The sequence below is a fragment of the Eptatretus burgeri genome, chromosome 1 (assembly GCF_056783735.1).
Source record: "Eptatretus burgeri isolate ZD-2024b chromosome 1, Ebu_testis_v1, whole genome shotgun sequence".
NCBI classification, from domain to species: domain Eukaryota; kingdom Metazoa; phylum Chordata; class Myxini; order Myxiniformes; family Myxinidae; genus Eptatretus; species Eptatretus burgeri.
Window position 1 is genome coordinate 116,848,111 of NC_140961.1, and position 15,934 is coordinate 116,864,044.

General features: G+C 42.4%; 1 protein-coding gene across 3 annotated transcripts in view; it reads left to right on the plus strand.

Annotated features, from left to right (window-relative positions):
• The window catches only part of LOC147035253 (serine/threonine-protein kinase N2-like), a 241,459-nt gene that overhangs the window by 122,773 nt on the left and 102,752 nt on the right, over positions 1-15,934 (plus strand). For all 3 annotated transcript variants that reach the window (XM_085896036.1, XM_085896046.1, XM_085896028.1), the window contains exons 6-9: positions 722-873; positions 4,256-4,481; positions 12,107-12,295; positions 12,763-12,872. In XM_085896036.1, coding sequence (XP_085752162.1) covers positions 722-873; positions 4,256-4,481; positions 12,107-12,295; positions 12,763-12,872 — 677 coding nt within the window. The remainder of the gene's footprint in view (positions 1-721; positions 874-4,255; positions 4,482-12,106; positions 12,296-12,762; positions 12,873-15,934) is intronic.

Consider the following 15,934-nt stretch of genomic DNA (forward strand, 5'->3'; position numbering starts at 1 on the left):
AGCAGTTATCCGAGGAGTATGCCATAAACAGCACAAAAACAAATTCAATAAATACAACACAAAAAGGTACGATTTAACATTGTAAATGGGAAGGAAGGAAACAGCAACACAGGGACAAAGATATAACAGTAAAACGTGATGAATTCCATTCGAAAAACTTGGCTTTAATGAGGTGGAAGCGGCAACTGCAGATTCGACCAACACATGGAAAAATCCCCGATCTGGAAGTCGATGAAGATTAGGACATGTTACCCATGCGAAGCATGATGGTGGCTATTCCAACAGCATCCAGTAGTTAGGAAAGCATGACAAGCTATCATGTATTACCTTGCTGAATTGGACTTGCCAGTTGAAGTTGGGTACATGTGGAGCCATTGTTATTGTTCTGGTCCATGCAAAATATGTAATAGCCAAATTGGCATAATACAATTCCAGGAGCCGTGTTTTGTGATGTGAATTTGTCCCCGCACATGTTTATGCAGAATACCTGTTGCCATCACAATCCTACTCTGTGCAGTTTGCACCATTGTGGATCTTCCTTCAGGCCCAATTAGTGGTGGTGTTTGCCATTTCCAAAGTATTAGCATGAATAAGTGTTCACATTACAGAGTGCAAATCAAAACTTTATTATCTCTTATGATATCCTCCTCACTTTTGGCTAGCGTAATGCCATTCTGACACCAAACGTTTTAATTTTTTTTTGCCTTGTCCTTGTGGACAGCAAAGCCAGAAGACTCAATTAGTCCACTCGAACTACGCATTGAAGAGCTGCGACACCACCTGCGCATCGAGTCTGCTGTTGCCGAAGGTGCCAAGAATGTTGTGCGACAGCTTAGTGCTGCTAAAGCCAAGGACAAAAAGCTGCTCACTGAGGTATGTCCACAACAACTTCCCCTTGGTAGGAATATTTACTTTTTCTTCACTGACAAGTTACATGGAGGACCTTAATAATTAAATCTTAAAAGTATCAGGAAGTCTGTCGACTTCCTCTGTCAGAATGGCATGGACACTCCATATGTTTAATACAACGCAAATCATCAAAAAAAATCTACCAAGACACAAACCTGTAAACTTATAAGGTACCAACCATTCGTCTGTGGAGAATTTCACATCCAACAAGTCATGAAGCTCCAGGACAGCATCGCCAAGCTACAAAACAGCCCAATTGCAATTCTTCTTCTTCCTCTTCTTTTCAGATGTCCTTACTCAAAATTGGTTTCAGCTCAGTACTTGTATTAAACACGAATCGACTGCGTTTTCCAGTGGGAAGGTCCTTGACACCTCAAAATTTTCGTATCTTGAAAGGATTCCACAAAGTAGCCATCACTGCATACCTACATATATTGCAATGAAAGACCAAGAAGGATGGGTGAGACATCACTTGTCAATCAGCCTGGTGGGGCAGGCCTGTGGTGGCACAATTGCCCAAGGGCCAATCATCTGTATGCTGCCCAAAAATGGAAGAATGCAGTGTATCTATTTTCAGTGTTTCTGGAATTGAAATTCCAGATAAGGTATTGTCATTGCGCACTGTCCGTCTTTCCTTCCGTCTCCCATTTCAAATTATCTGGCCAAACGGCTGGGCAGCAACGTTCCTCTCCTGACTGGTAACAGGAATTGCAAAGCTCGTTCCGGTCACATGACTTTAAGTAGGTCAAAATGACCGACTTAGTAAATTTCTTCAAAAATCTCCTTTTCCAGACCCACCAATGAGAATGCTACCAAATTTGGGTTACAATGTTAGACCATGGTAGGGATGTGAACTTGCGGAGGTCATGCCGATCACGTGACTGGAAGTGTGTCAAAATGGCCGACTTAGTCAATTTTTGGAAAATCGCAGAAATTCCTTCAAAAATTTTCTTCTTCAGACCCACCAGTCAGAATGCTCCCAAATTTGGGCTGCAACATGAGGCCAAAGCCCAGATAAGTTGCAGATAGAAAATGGTCCTATTTTTGTCGAATTTCAGCTTTTATATTAAATCACATCTGCAGTACAGTTTCTCCTCCATATCTCCATATAAGTGTTCTGGAGTCTCAAAGAAGCATCCTGCCCGAGATAGGTGGACTCAATAACACAGTAACTCTGCATAAGGTGATCATTGAACAAACAAAACGCAGCATCTCAAAATCATGAACTTGGACCTACTGTACTGTGTTCTTTCGTTTTTGGCCAGTATGGGTGTTTTCAATGGTGTAAGTAATATTTTTGCTGCCTGTTGTATAATAGTACGACTATTTTATGCAAAGAGTTTTTGCACATAATTGACAAAATATTTCATAGTGGACTTGAAATAAAATTCTCCAGCATGTAAATACATTTTTTAAAGTACAGAGACGAGCAATAAAAAACGTTTTCTTTGTTTGTTTGTTTTTTTTTCATTTAAATTTGATTGATACACACTCATTGCAAATGGATGCTGGGATGGACAAGGAACAATCATTGTTCAAAGAAAGCTGTTGGGATGGTTCCACATGATAATTTCTTGTGACCACCCCTACCTTGTTTACATACCTTTTGGCATATCATCCCTGCATACTCTTGAATTTTTAAAAAAAAGTGTTTTTAATCATAATACTTGCATATACTTTAAACACTGAACTTTGCTGTTTTTGCAGTTATTTAAAGAGAAGGTTGTGGGTCACCAAACATGTGATGAAAATTTATCAATATGATTATTTGTGCATTAAATAGTTCGAGGCAAACTATTGTGGTTGCCCAACTATTGGGAAAATTGATGAAATTTAACTCCGAAGTTGTTATTTCTCGAGGCTGATGAAAAAAACAGCCGTGTGCCCATATATGGATGGTGATGTCACGTTCTCCAAAACAAAGCGGACGCTAACTCGCTCATTTAAGTAGTGTCCAGTTCAGCGGGCCGTTCTTTCGCTTTTTTTGAGCTTGTAAAGTTCTTTTCGATATTATCCTTTTTTATTTTTAATTATTGTAGAACAAAGTTATTTGGATATTTGTACATCATGCCTCGTACATGTGTTGTCATGTTTTGCGAAAATGGCTGGAAAACGGGTAATCGCTCCCACCGATTCCCGAAGGAATCAAACATTCGCCGGCAGTGGATAAGATTTGTACAAACAAAACGGGTGAATTTTCCCCCAAAGAAAACGGGTAAAGAGGACTCTTTGGATAGGCTTGTCATTTGTGGTGACCATTTCACAGCCGAGGATTACGAAGGCATAAACACATCTGATCACCACTCTGTGAATATGAGTTGTTGGTTGACAAATTCTCCAGATACTGCTCTGTCAGAGAATCAGTTGTTGAGTTGAAGTGAGAAAAACCTTGAAATGTATTCTTCAAGAGTACGTGGAAAAACACATAAATACACTTTCTAAAAAACACAAGCATGAAAAAATTTCTCAACAAATCAACTTATTGTTGATTAAATTACTTTTTTAACAGCATCAGCAAATTGGGCTATTTCATTTCAATTGTAAAAAATTGATCAATTTTCCACTTTTTTTTCTAAATTTGGTAGAATATTTCCCAATCAGGCTAAACATGTTTTGGTATTTATATGCAACAACAGTCTCTTGAAAGTTGGGGTTTGTTCTAACTGTTCACTTTCGCTGGAGTCAAGCTCAGCTGTCAGAAAGACTTCAACGCCAAGACTACGGTTTGTAATATATTTGGGTCCATTATTGATTCATTCTATTTCTGACTCTTGAGTGACTAGAGGGTTAAAAATTATTATATCGTCACAGACGAATCAAACTTTACAATATTTTATGCATCGAACAAGAAAATGAAAATCTACAAACCAATCTGTCTGGTGGAGTCTGTCAGTGTGAACTGCCGGGCAGTCAGTCCTGCCACTTGTACACGAAATAGGCCGTTTTCTGGCACTTTCAAGTGGCTCAAATTTATATGGCTCAAGGTCAGAAACTCCATTGTATAAATTCCCATCATCCTCCGACTTGTCCTCGGCAATATCAGAATGAAAACACTCAATTTCATCGCCGCTGAAATCACTTTCTGATTCGCATCTCGCCATTTTTCACACGCTGTTTCCGAATGTTCACAAAGTTTTCAGAGAACGTGACATCGTAGCATCTTCGGTAAATTCCGGTCTGTTTTTCGATTACTGACAAAAGTTTTGACTTATCAGTTAATTTTAGCATATTTTGAGTTTCAAATGTAAGAAAATAATTGCTCAACGATTATTCATGTGATTACAACCTTCGAATCACGTGAAGTCATCAGCGACCCAAAACCTGCTCTTTAACTTTCATTTTATAGGCACAGACTGAGTTGCAGGAGTCAAGTCAGAAGATGGACCTATTGCAGCTGTCACTGGAGCGGCGACTCTCTGAACTTCCTGAAGAACATCCCAAACGCTTTGCCATCCAAAAGGAGCTTTCTGTCATGGCTTCTCCAATCCTCTCTCCACGGCACAGTTTCATTAGCTTGGGAGATTCGCTCACTCATCAATACACCAACATCAGCAAGCCTGCAGCACTTACTGGTAAATGAGATAAAATAATTTTTGTCATTTATAATAGTTGCACATTAATGACTCATGTGCAGCTTTGTAAGCTGACTGCTGATTTTTCCATTTTCTTCCAGTCGCTGTCTTTTTAGGATATTGCAAGTAACGTAAACCTTCCAAAGGATGTACTAATTGGCCAATCATAAACAGTTGAGACAGCAATGATGTTAGAGCTCAAAATAGCAGCTTTGAAGCTGCACTTTGGTGATGACCTGCTTGTTTCTGGTGCTCTGCCAAAAATGCTGGTTCAGTGCAGCCAATGTGGTCTCATGACAAGGATGGTTTGCCTTAGTCTCCCCAGCAGTAGTCAGGGCAGAAATCTGTAATTGTTCAGGGTACTGGCGATAGCCTGCCTACTCCTCACGAAAGTCACCATGGGATCTTTAATAAACTCTAATGCGAGCAGATGAGAGCCCCAGCCTAACATGCATCCAAGGGATGGCCCACTTTTTATTGCAACATCTTGCCTGCAAAACATTAATCCGATATCTTATTGTTAGGCTAATACTCCATCCCAAACTATACAGCATAAAGGGAACGATGGAACCTCTGCACCATCCTGTCAGCCTCGATGAGGAACAAATTATTCCATTATTCCGTCAGCTCTGCATGACTAACACCATTTTCTTGCAGAGGTCATGTTTACAACAATAATATTCTTTCACTTCTTCATAAGAATATTCTGTGCAAGGTCATTCAAGTTTTGTGTGTAAAAGGATGAAATGTCAAAACATCAGCTTTTCTTGCTCTAAAAATCTCATAATAGATGTCTTTTTTGAATATTGATGAACCTTCCCCATATTACTGTCTGCAGACGTTAGACTCTATCTACTATAAATGGATGAGGTGTGTGTGTGTGTGTGTGTGTGTGTGTGTGTGTGTGTGTGTGTGTGTGTGTGTGTGTGTGTGTGTGTGTGTGTGTGTGTGTGTGTGTGTGTGTGTGTGTGTGTGTGTGTGTGTGTGTGTGTGTGTGTGTGTTGCTTTCTATAAATTATTTATGTAGTATTGGAATGTACCTTTTGCCCCTTTAGAGTGCCGGGACCCCTTTGACCTTTTAAGACCACCAAGACCCCAAAAGACCTCGAATTTCGATTATTATTATTATTATTATTATTATGGTTACAAGGCTTCCGGGTTGGGAAACCTATTGTTTTGTTCAGATTAGCAAAAACACTCAAGGCCGTGCAGACCAATGAAGATTTGGTCCAGTGGATCAACGGGCCTCCTAGTTAGTTAAATGCATTGGCACACTGCCACACAAGACATTTTTCAGCCCTCAGCCAAATGGGCCTGCAATCATAAGAAAAACAAAATACTTCAGCATTGATTGAAACAAAATGCAATTAATTGTAAATTGATACAGACGAGCAAAGAATCAGTCCTGAGAGGCGGGTTAATTCCCCAACTTCAACAATGTCTTTGGTATTTTATGATGACTTATAATACTCCCAACACTTCAGTGAGGATGAATTTCTTTTGTTTGTTTTTAGAAGTCGATTTTCATGATGTTCATCATGCTAAGGATCTCTGCTTTGTTGTGTTCTCCTTTTGTTATGGTTTTTTTTGTTTCCATTGTCAAGGCTTGTGGAAGAGCTAGTGCACTGAATGGATCAGGACACAACAGGCCAAAAGGAACAGCTGAGAGAGAGGGAGAGTGGGGGGGGAGGGTGCAGGGACACCAACAGCAGAGTTGAAGACTAAGATAGAGGCAGGCTTGGACAAACAATGGGTACAGGGAGGAATGGGGGACAGGAGAGGATGCATGGAGTGGACAAGATGATGCATGTATGGGGTGGACAGATCGATACAGAAAGAAACTCAGGAGAGAAAACAGGAAATTTGGAAGGAGAAGGAATTGGGGACGATCTGAGATGGTGAATAGCTGTCTTGAAGACTTAGAGGTAAAAATGAGATTGAAGAGAATGTGGACACACACATACACTCTTATGGTGTTGCTACTGTACTATGAATAGGCGTCCACAACCATCCTTGAATGTGTTGTGGAATGTGGGTTGAGGCCCTCACTCTTATTTATGCTTCCGCAACAAAGTTGCCTCTGGCATTATGTTTTCGGGTTGTACGTCCATCCGTGCGTCCGTGATAGGTTTTTGTTTCCGCCATAACTTAAGAATGGCTGAAGAGATCCAAGTCAAACTTGGTACAAGTATATAATATGTGTGTGTGTGTGTGTGTGTGTGTGTGTGTGTGTGTGTGTGTGTGTGTGTGTGTGTGTGTGTGTGTGTGTGTGTGTGTGTGTGTGTGTGTGTGTGTGTGTGTGTGTGTGTGTGTGTGTGTGTGTGTGTGTATATATGTATATATGTATATATATATATATATATATATATATATATATATATATATATATATATATATATATATATATATATAATGATGTAAAGCCGAACTGCTGAGATTATGGGGTATAGAGTCCAAAGGTTAGAGGTACTGTTAGGTAAAAATTCTGTTACCGATCTTACTTGTGAACTTGTGATGGGATTTCAACCAAACTTGGAACAAGTATAAATTATGATTCAAAGATGAACTGATTAGATTTTGGCATCAAAAGGTCAGAGGTCATGTTTGTTAAAAAGGTGGTACTTAAGAACAGCTGAAAGGATTGTAATCAAACTTGGTACAGGTGTGTATAAACCTCCATCAATGTGTCCGTCCATGATGTACGATTTGTTACGAAAAGGTCAAGGGTCAGAGGTCACATTAAAACTGTTAATATGATCGCATTGGCTATGAGATTTGAACTGAACTAAGTACATGTACCATGATACATATGTACAGAGTAGATATTGAGGTCAAATGGTCTTGAGGTTTTAGTTCAAAGTTCAAGTAAGCAAAGACTTGATGTGAGCGGAGGTATACCGGTTGACGTTGTGACGTCGAGTTGTGTCGTGTTTCTTCTGCCCTCACTTTTTAAACTTTATTCACTTTTAAATTTGTTTTCCCCACAACCGCTTGACCGATTCACACGGAACTTTCAACATTGGGGCGCTTACCCATGGATAATTTATTTTTGAACACAAATTTGCATCATTATTTGATGGAAAATGCAGTCGGCATGGATTTCAGGGTGTTTCACATATCGGGAATAAATAGCCTGGGCTTCGCTCGGCCTTGGCCAAATTAAAATGTGTTTGGCCTCCAGGATTTTTTTTTTCCCGTGCCTTTTCAATTCATTTCATAGAGTGGTTTAGGAGTTCATAAAAGTAAAGAAATAGAAACCACACACACAGACTAATTCCCACACTTCTATGATCTTCTCTGGTTATGACTTGTAATACCCCCTCCATCTGGGAATGCCGCTATATGATGCACGTTTACTTTGAGAGAATACCGGACTTTCAAAATGACGTATGAATGCAAACAAGTCCTTTCACGCATTTGCTGCATGTGTGATTTCTGTGACTCACTACCATTAAATGGGACACTTTTAACCTGTCTTTCCTCATGAAATCTGTCAATGAAAGTCTTTTTAACATAATTTCCAGAATTTAAATGAAAGTGACAATTCCAGGATGGTTAACCATAATTGTTGTGTTCCTGGATGCAAATCTGACACAAAAATATAGGACACATGAGACATATCCGTGGATGAGAGGCGTCGAGTTCCTACCAATTCCTGTTCACACAAGAGAGCGTTGGCAGTGGATAAGACACACACACACACACACACACACACACACACACACACACACACACACACACACACACACACACACACACACTTCTCCTTTTTGCAAAAATCGAGTCAATTTCTCTTGTGGCCCCAGAACCAAATAACAATATATTATTGCGGGCATGCCTTCTGGTGGTAAGATTGCATAGCTTGATGATAGTTTTTTGTTTTTTTTGAAGTGCATCTTTTAGTGTAAGTTTGATGAAAAATGATCATATTAGGAAATGCGCCTTTATTTATATAGAAAGCAGCTGTCTTACTTCGCTGCATGCTCATGTCTGAAACTGCTTCACCCTGGAACTTTTGAAATGCTTTATCCCTCTGTTTATTTCCTGTATTTTTTTGTGAGAAACCATGCTGTGGGCATGAGTTTTGGCAGAAAATGCGCAAAGTGTGAGAATCCTCCATTTGATGACACGAGCGGTAGGCTGAATGATGACACGAGGCAGAGTGTCCCCCAGGGCATAAACGTGTGTGCAACCGGGGGTTGGAAGAGATGTGCCAAGGACCTCAGTGTGGGAAGCTGCGCGGTTTGCTTTGGGGCACGGCAAACACGTCCTTCCTGCCATTCGTTGCTTCCCCTCTCCCTACTCCCAACCTGGTCCTCAACAACCCATCGCGACCGGCCTGCTCTCCTGCATTCCTGCACTCTCTCGACCGTGCCTGCTTGTGTGGGATTGAGCTTCGGTGTGTGCGGACTGTTCCCTGTCATGCCATACATTCCTCCCTCGGGGTCTGCTGTGCTCAACCAGCACAGCGATGGTATTTCTTGTCTCGTCACCCCACTGTATCCCTTCTTTCCTCTTGGTATGTCTGAGGCCTGAAGGATAATATAAATAAAGACCTTCTGTGTGTAGAAAATCTAGGGTGCATAGTAGTTGCATAATAATTGTGTAGGATTGCTTCGTTTTATTATCCCTCCCTCAGTTGTTCCAATACACTTTTTAAATCAATTTGGTCTCCTTGAGTGAATTGAATTGTCCTGATCACGAGCCACATTGCTGTTAATCATTCATTAAAGGACAGATTGGGTCTGGGGAGATTAGCATACAATGTCCGATGTGGCAAAACCGCTCGTGCTGCCACTTTGGTGCCAGGCATGAGGGAAGTGCCAGGACGTTGCTTAACTGGCTCAGACATTCTGCAGACTTAACCAGCACATAGGCCCTGAACACTGGTGGACCGGCATGTCCACTTTAATCGTGCTTTGTCAAGATTCTGACCAGGAAACTGGCCCCGGCTGACAACTGTAACAATATTTATAACAACCCTCACAGCTCGAATGCCTCCCACCCCAGCATGATTAATAATGAATATCTAATTTTTTTTTTTTTTACTTGCTCTGTGCTTTCCTAAGCCCAAGATATGACCTTCCCATTTCCATCCCTCAGGGAAGTCTTTCCAACTGCAGACTCCATTATATATATTGTTGCGGGCCGGAGGTCCGGTGGCGAGAACGACCACTCAGTGGGGAAAGTTTCGTCGATTCCCACCGGACTCTCTGGAATTGTAGGCCATCAATCCGGATAATTCCGTGACGCGGCGGGTCGCTTAGCCGACCGTGGATGCCAATACCTCCACCGCGTAGCGTAGGGTCTTTTTGCCTAGAACCAATCTACCTAATTAACCACGCGGTGTCATCTTCCGGGGAATGACGCCTTCGGTACGCCTTGCCCGAACCAGGTCACTCTACCAACGACGGTAGAGTACCAACTACCAACTCCGGATCAGATGCAGCCGAGCGGAACTACCAAGGACATACCTACTAGAATGAACAGATTATCGGGGATAAGACGCGGCTAAACTTGGATCCGAACCATGCTGGACCAATGAAAGAAAAAGACGAAAACGAACTGGGAACATTTCTACAATAATTTATTTACAATAAAGCGAGGAAAGTTATGTGGTATAGGTAACAGGTTTATTGGGGTGTTATGCAGGGGACAGAAGAGAGAGATGTAATGTAGTGTGACAATTTTACAGCAACTTGTAAAGCAGACACAGAGCAGACTTGACGCGAGAATAATACAGGCAAGATTTACAAGGTTCGAATAACTTACACAGTTTTTACTTAAAGACGGCGCCACACACTCAGACACACACTCGGACAAAATAAATCCAGTTGAATGGCAAAGGATTTTTTTCAGCCAGGGAGGGAGGGAGTTGAGGTCGCAGTTCTCGGTACCTGAGTTCCCGGGAAAGGAATGCTCCATGGTGCGGCACCTGGCAATGGTCGTGCGGCTCGGTCCACGGCCGCCCGCGTGGAGACCGTGTTGGCGAAAGAGCCCGGGTCGGGTAGAGCAGAGTCCGAGGCGGGGATCAGGGTTTCCAGCTTACTCCCAAGACGACTCACTTTCCAGCTCACCATACGACTCACTTTCCGGCTCACCCTCAAGACGACTCACTTTCCGGCTCACCCTCAAGACGACTCACTTTCCAGCTCTCGCTGTCCCTCTCAGCACTCTACCCTGAGGACGGTGTCGTAATTTATAGATCACCCTCAGCGGGGAGGGGCCTTGGTGAAGCCGACGTCACTGTTTGCCCTGATTGGACGGAGCTTCCATGGGGCTGCCCTTTTTGGGTGGGATTTCGGCCATACCGGGAAGCTCGCCCACTCCACACGTGCGGACTCGCCAAAAAGGAACTACTGCAAGAGGATTTTGCCTCGGACAGCGAGTCACTGGTTGGGCGAGTAGGCGAACAAGCGTTTGCTCAGCCCATGCGAGAGGAAGGTACTGTGGTTCATAATGGAGGGGATATAAAGATATTTATTGATCTAACTAAAAAAACATCGCAATGCACCCCTTTGATATCCCACTAAACACAAGGAGGGGTTCTATCTACACATAAACTTAACGGAATAACTGACTTCAGGACAACTGTATGTTTGTATGCATACGGTTCCTAGAACCGTAACAATATCAACAAGTCTGCCATGTTCACACGAGGTATTCTCGCAAGGTTCAAAGTCCACTCACTGGCAGGGTTGGGATGATCAGGGGTTTGGGTAGAATGCGAGCATCTATGATCCTTCGGGTCTTGCACCGGCCCACATTGTTGGGAGTTTTTGTAGTGTGAAAAGTTGTAAGTTCTCAGCCTTTTGGGTGAGCTGAGAAAGTTCTTTCTCCAACTCTTTCTTTGTGTAGTGGGACACCCCTTTCTGTGGTGTCGAGGTATTCCACCCACCCTAAACACATGGGGCTATGAATTTTTTTTTTCTACTCCCAAAGAGCCCCTCATGCACAACTTGGATATAACTACCAGTTTTCAACTCGTATAAAGTGCTTCAAGAGTTCATAAAAGTCAACCAAATACTTCCTGAAGTGTGTGTGTGTGTGTGTGTGTGTGTGTGTGTGTGTGTGTGTGTGTGTGTGTGTGTGTGTGTGTGTGTGTGTGTGTGTGTGTGTGTGTGTGTGTGTGTGTGTGTGTGTGTGTGTGTGTGTGTGTGTGTGATCCATCCATTGGGACCACACTGCAGAGCGTTGGTGCTGCCTAAGCAGTCTCCTTGGCTATTGGGCACAATCCTTGATGGGTCGCCACTCCGACACAGTATACCAGCATGCTGGCACTCATTTTGCCGACCTCGGAAGGATGACAGGCAGTCAACCCCACCTGGTATTAATTCAACAGCCGAGTGGGATTTGAACTCAGGATCCTCAGATCCCAAGCCCACCACCCTAACCATTAAGCAACGTCAGGCATACATATACATACATACATACATACATACATACATACATACATACATACATCAAAAATATGTCCTCTCCAAGAATCTGTAATTGGAATTCTAAAATGGCCTAACCCAATATAATAACATCCCATTACAATTTAAGATATATTGATTCTTCATTTGCGTGTTGCTAAGAAGTCTTGCGAATTTGGGCAAATTCCATTGTGTGATTCCAAACAGGTACCTTGGAGGTCCGGCTCATGGGGTGTCAGGAACTCTTGGAGAACGTCCCAAGCCGTTCGAAGAGTTCCCCCACGACAATTGTGAACTCCAGCCCAGGCGAGAACAAAAGTTCTTTTATTGCCCGTCGGAGCATGTACGGAAGGCCCAGCTCTGCCCGCTACAGCCTCAAACCTGACGAGATCTCAAGTATGTTTATTTTTGTTTGTTTTTTTTTGCTTCATCTGTGACCTTCACCATGCTTTGACATTGATATATTCTCTTCTGGGTGTTGTTTTTATTTTTAACTCTGTTGCTGCCAGACTATTGCCTATTTCATTGGTTGTCCATGAGTGTCGAGTAAGAAATAGTACTGCACCAAATTTTCTGATACTTTGATATGTCACACATACAAAAGCAAATGAAGCGTTTCCACAGTTATGCGAGGTGAATTATCATTTAACTATTATCTATTGATCCTTCATTGTTGGCTGAAACTAAAACCTTTTTTCATCCATCATTTGCAGGCTAAATTGCAGTGACAACATGAAATCTTGATTGATAAAGTAATTTAAGTCACTCGAACAAGTTATTACCATCCTGGCTGCTCTTGTAGATCAATTGAATGTCATTTGACATGTGCTGTGTGTTCCTACTCCATTGTTCTTTGAGTGCAGATGAGATTTGTGCTTGTTTGAAACTGGACAATGCAGTGGTGGGACAGACGGCATGGAAGACTTGTGGGAAACAGGCATGGGACCAGAAATTTACCATCGAACTCGACAGGGTATGTAATCCAAATAAACTTTGGATAGGCTCTGATATACTTGGTGAAAGAAGTAACGGACTGTCGTACACCTTGAGGGGAGTCGAGGGGAATTATTTTTTATTTTTTTTTATATTTTAGTTCTGTTTGAAGAAGGTACTTTTATTACGTTTGCTGTTGAGAGGACAACGATCTTGTTGGTGGTGGTTGTTGCTCTTATCATTATTATCCCTGTTATTTATTTATTTATCCAAATATTTGAGGATTTTGATGTCAATGTCTGCCTTGCAAAAAACAAAACCAATACTATCAACATATGTGCTCTTTGTTCTTTCCTGAGCCAATCTGTCCCAGTAGTACAGGCATTTTAGCAGAAATATTTGGTCAATCCCACACAAATTGCAACAAAAGCAAACTCAACAGATTTTGATTCCTGGATATGTCCTCAGTGACAGAAAAAAAAAGTCCTGAAATCATGGAAATCCAATATCTACAGGCCATCCAGGAAATGCTGCCTTACCTGGCAGCCTCGGGCCACAATCTGTATGCCAAATCTGCGAGGGTGTATCTGCAGCAGATATTCAACCTCAAAATTCAACATCCCAATGTCCAACAACGTTTTGATGAGGGGTTCCATGTGGTTCGACGAAGTGATCGCCTGTGGGCAGGTCTTTCATCTGACCCGATCATTGAACAAGTTCTGATGATAAGTTTGAAGACCAGCGGGGGGCTCACACGAGGGTGAGGAATGACAGAGCAACAACGGCTGGTATGGCTACTATCAATGCCTGCCTGTGCAGAAATATACCAGGCAATGCAGGAGCTCACAGGTGTCAACTACAACACTGGAGAGCAGAAGAAGGACATGACCAAGGCAAGACAATCTCGTCACTGGAAGGACACACTATCAGCTCGTCAGTATTTACAGGAACGGAATCCGTTCAGTAGTGATCCACGTCTGAGGAACATTGCCACTGGAGTTCATGCACACCCCACCGTCAACGTTGATACAGCACATGCTGTACGAGCCAAAATATTGAAATCTATGGAAGGGAAAACACCTGCCGAGTACACATTTAAGAGGAAAGACCAAGTTGTCACCCTCGGCATGAAGTCATCTTTCAAGATTGATGGAGAGCAAGTCCAGGTTGACCCACAACTCCTCTTCCAGAGACTGATCACTGTTGCACAGACAGCAGAAGAACTGGAGTCGGCCTTCAAATATGAATTGTGCAGCCATACACCAGACCTCTTTGATTCCTCTCTTCAGCTCCGAGAAGCACACAAGCCAATCTTTGCTGATGCCATCTGGGATCTTCTTGGATCCGATGTTCCAGCCAATATCCCCAATGATGGGCAACAGTCTGTTTTGGATGGCGGGGCACTTGTTCAACGCATTCCATGGTCTCGTGGATCTACATACAGAGACATATGCCACTAGTACACTGATTATGTAACGAAGAAGTATGGAGATGCCATAGTCGTGTTTGATGGTTATGAGAGTACCAACACGAAGGACATGACACACTAGAGATGGTCTCAATGGAATGCTGGCACGACGGTGGCATTTACAGCTGACATGCGTCTCACAATGAAGAAGGAACAGTTTCTTGCCAATAGGCAGAATAAACAGCGATTCATTTTTATGTTGAGTGAAGAGCTTTAGAAGAAGAACTGTGAGACTCACCATGCCTCAGGGGATGCTGATCTCCTGATTGTACTGAAGGCCGTGCAGTCTGCTACTGTCACCAACACTGTTAGTTGGTGATGACACAGACCTCCTCGTCCTCCTATGCTACCATGCAAGCTTAGAATCCCATGACCTCTTCTTTTGTCTCGAGCCAAAGAAGAACACGAAGAAGCCTCGCATCTGGAACATCAAGGCTACAAAGAAAATGATTGGTACAGACATATGCAAGCACATACTGTTTCTACATGCAGTTCTTGGGTGCGACACAACATCTCGTCTGCATGGGATTGGAAAGGGAGCTTCCCTCAAAAAGTTCAAAGCAAGCAACACATTCCGTGAGGAGGCCAAGGTTTTTGATACATATCCAGCTTCCGTATGTGAGGTGGCAGATGCAGGAGAAAAAACATTGGTGATAATCTACAACGGAAACTTAACTGACACCCTGGACACCCTCCGTTATTAGCGGTACTGGGACAAGGTGGCTTGGAGCTCCTCTCACGTGCAACCACAGACGTTGCCACCAACATCAGAAGCAGCAAAGTATCACAGCCTGCGCGTGTATCTGCAAGTCCAAGAATGGAAGGGATGTGCAGATGAACTTCTTCCGACAGACTGGGGTTGTCAGAAGTGTGACGAGGGTTTTGTGCCACTTCAGACATCAATAGCTCCAGCTCCTGAAAAGATGTTTCGTGTCATTAGGTGCAACTGCCAGTCTGAATGTAGCACCATGAGATGCACATGCAAGAAGCACAACATTGAGTGCACTCCAGCTTGTGGAAACTGCAGGGGCTCTGGCTGCACAAACACTCCATGTGACAATGATGAGGATGATGACGACATTGTCGAGTTCTAACTTTAATACGCTTGATTTTTCTCAACATGTATAGTAAGTTTATAATGGATGTAATTTCTGAGTTTAATGCGAATTTTCATTTTCATTTCGAAACCTTCGTCAGGCAGATGTGATTGCCCCGAGTGGAATTGTGAATTTTGTCATGTTTCAATGATTTACATAATTATATTGTTTTGCCATAGACTTGATTTCATCTTGTGTCCTCAACGTTTCTTATTTTTTTTTTGTCCAGGAGCCAAAATCAGTATCAGGTAAATATATATTTTTTTCGGGACAAAAAATTGACATTTTTGGACAAAAAGCTATAATTTTTTATTTTACCCTCAATACATTTCACTTTTTTATAATTATTCTTGTATATCAATATACTGACCATAACTAGAAACAATTAGCATGCAGAAAAACATATATTTACATCTTAAAATATCAATCTTTACAATTTTCTCATTTTACCTGAAGCCGGGTGGCGGCCATATTGGATTTCCATGATTTCAGGACTTTTCCCCCAGAGGATTTCCACTGCACCTCGTACACTCTAAT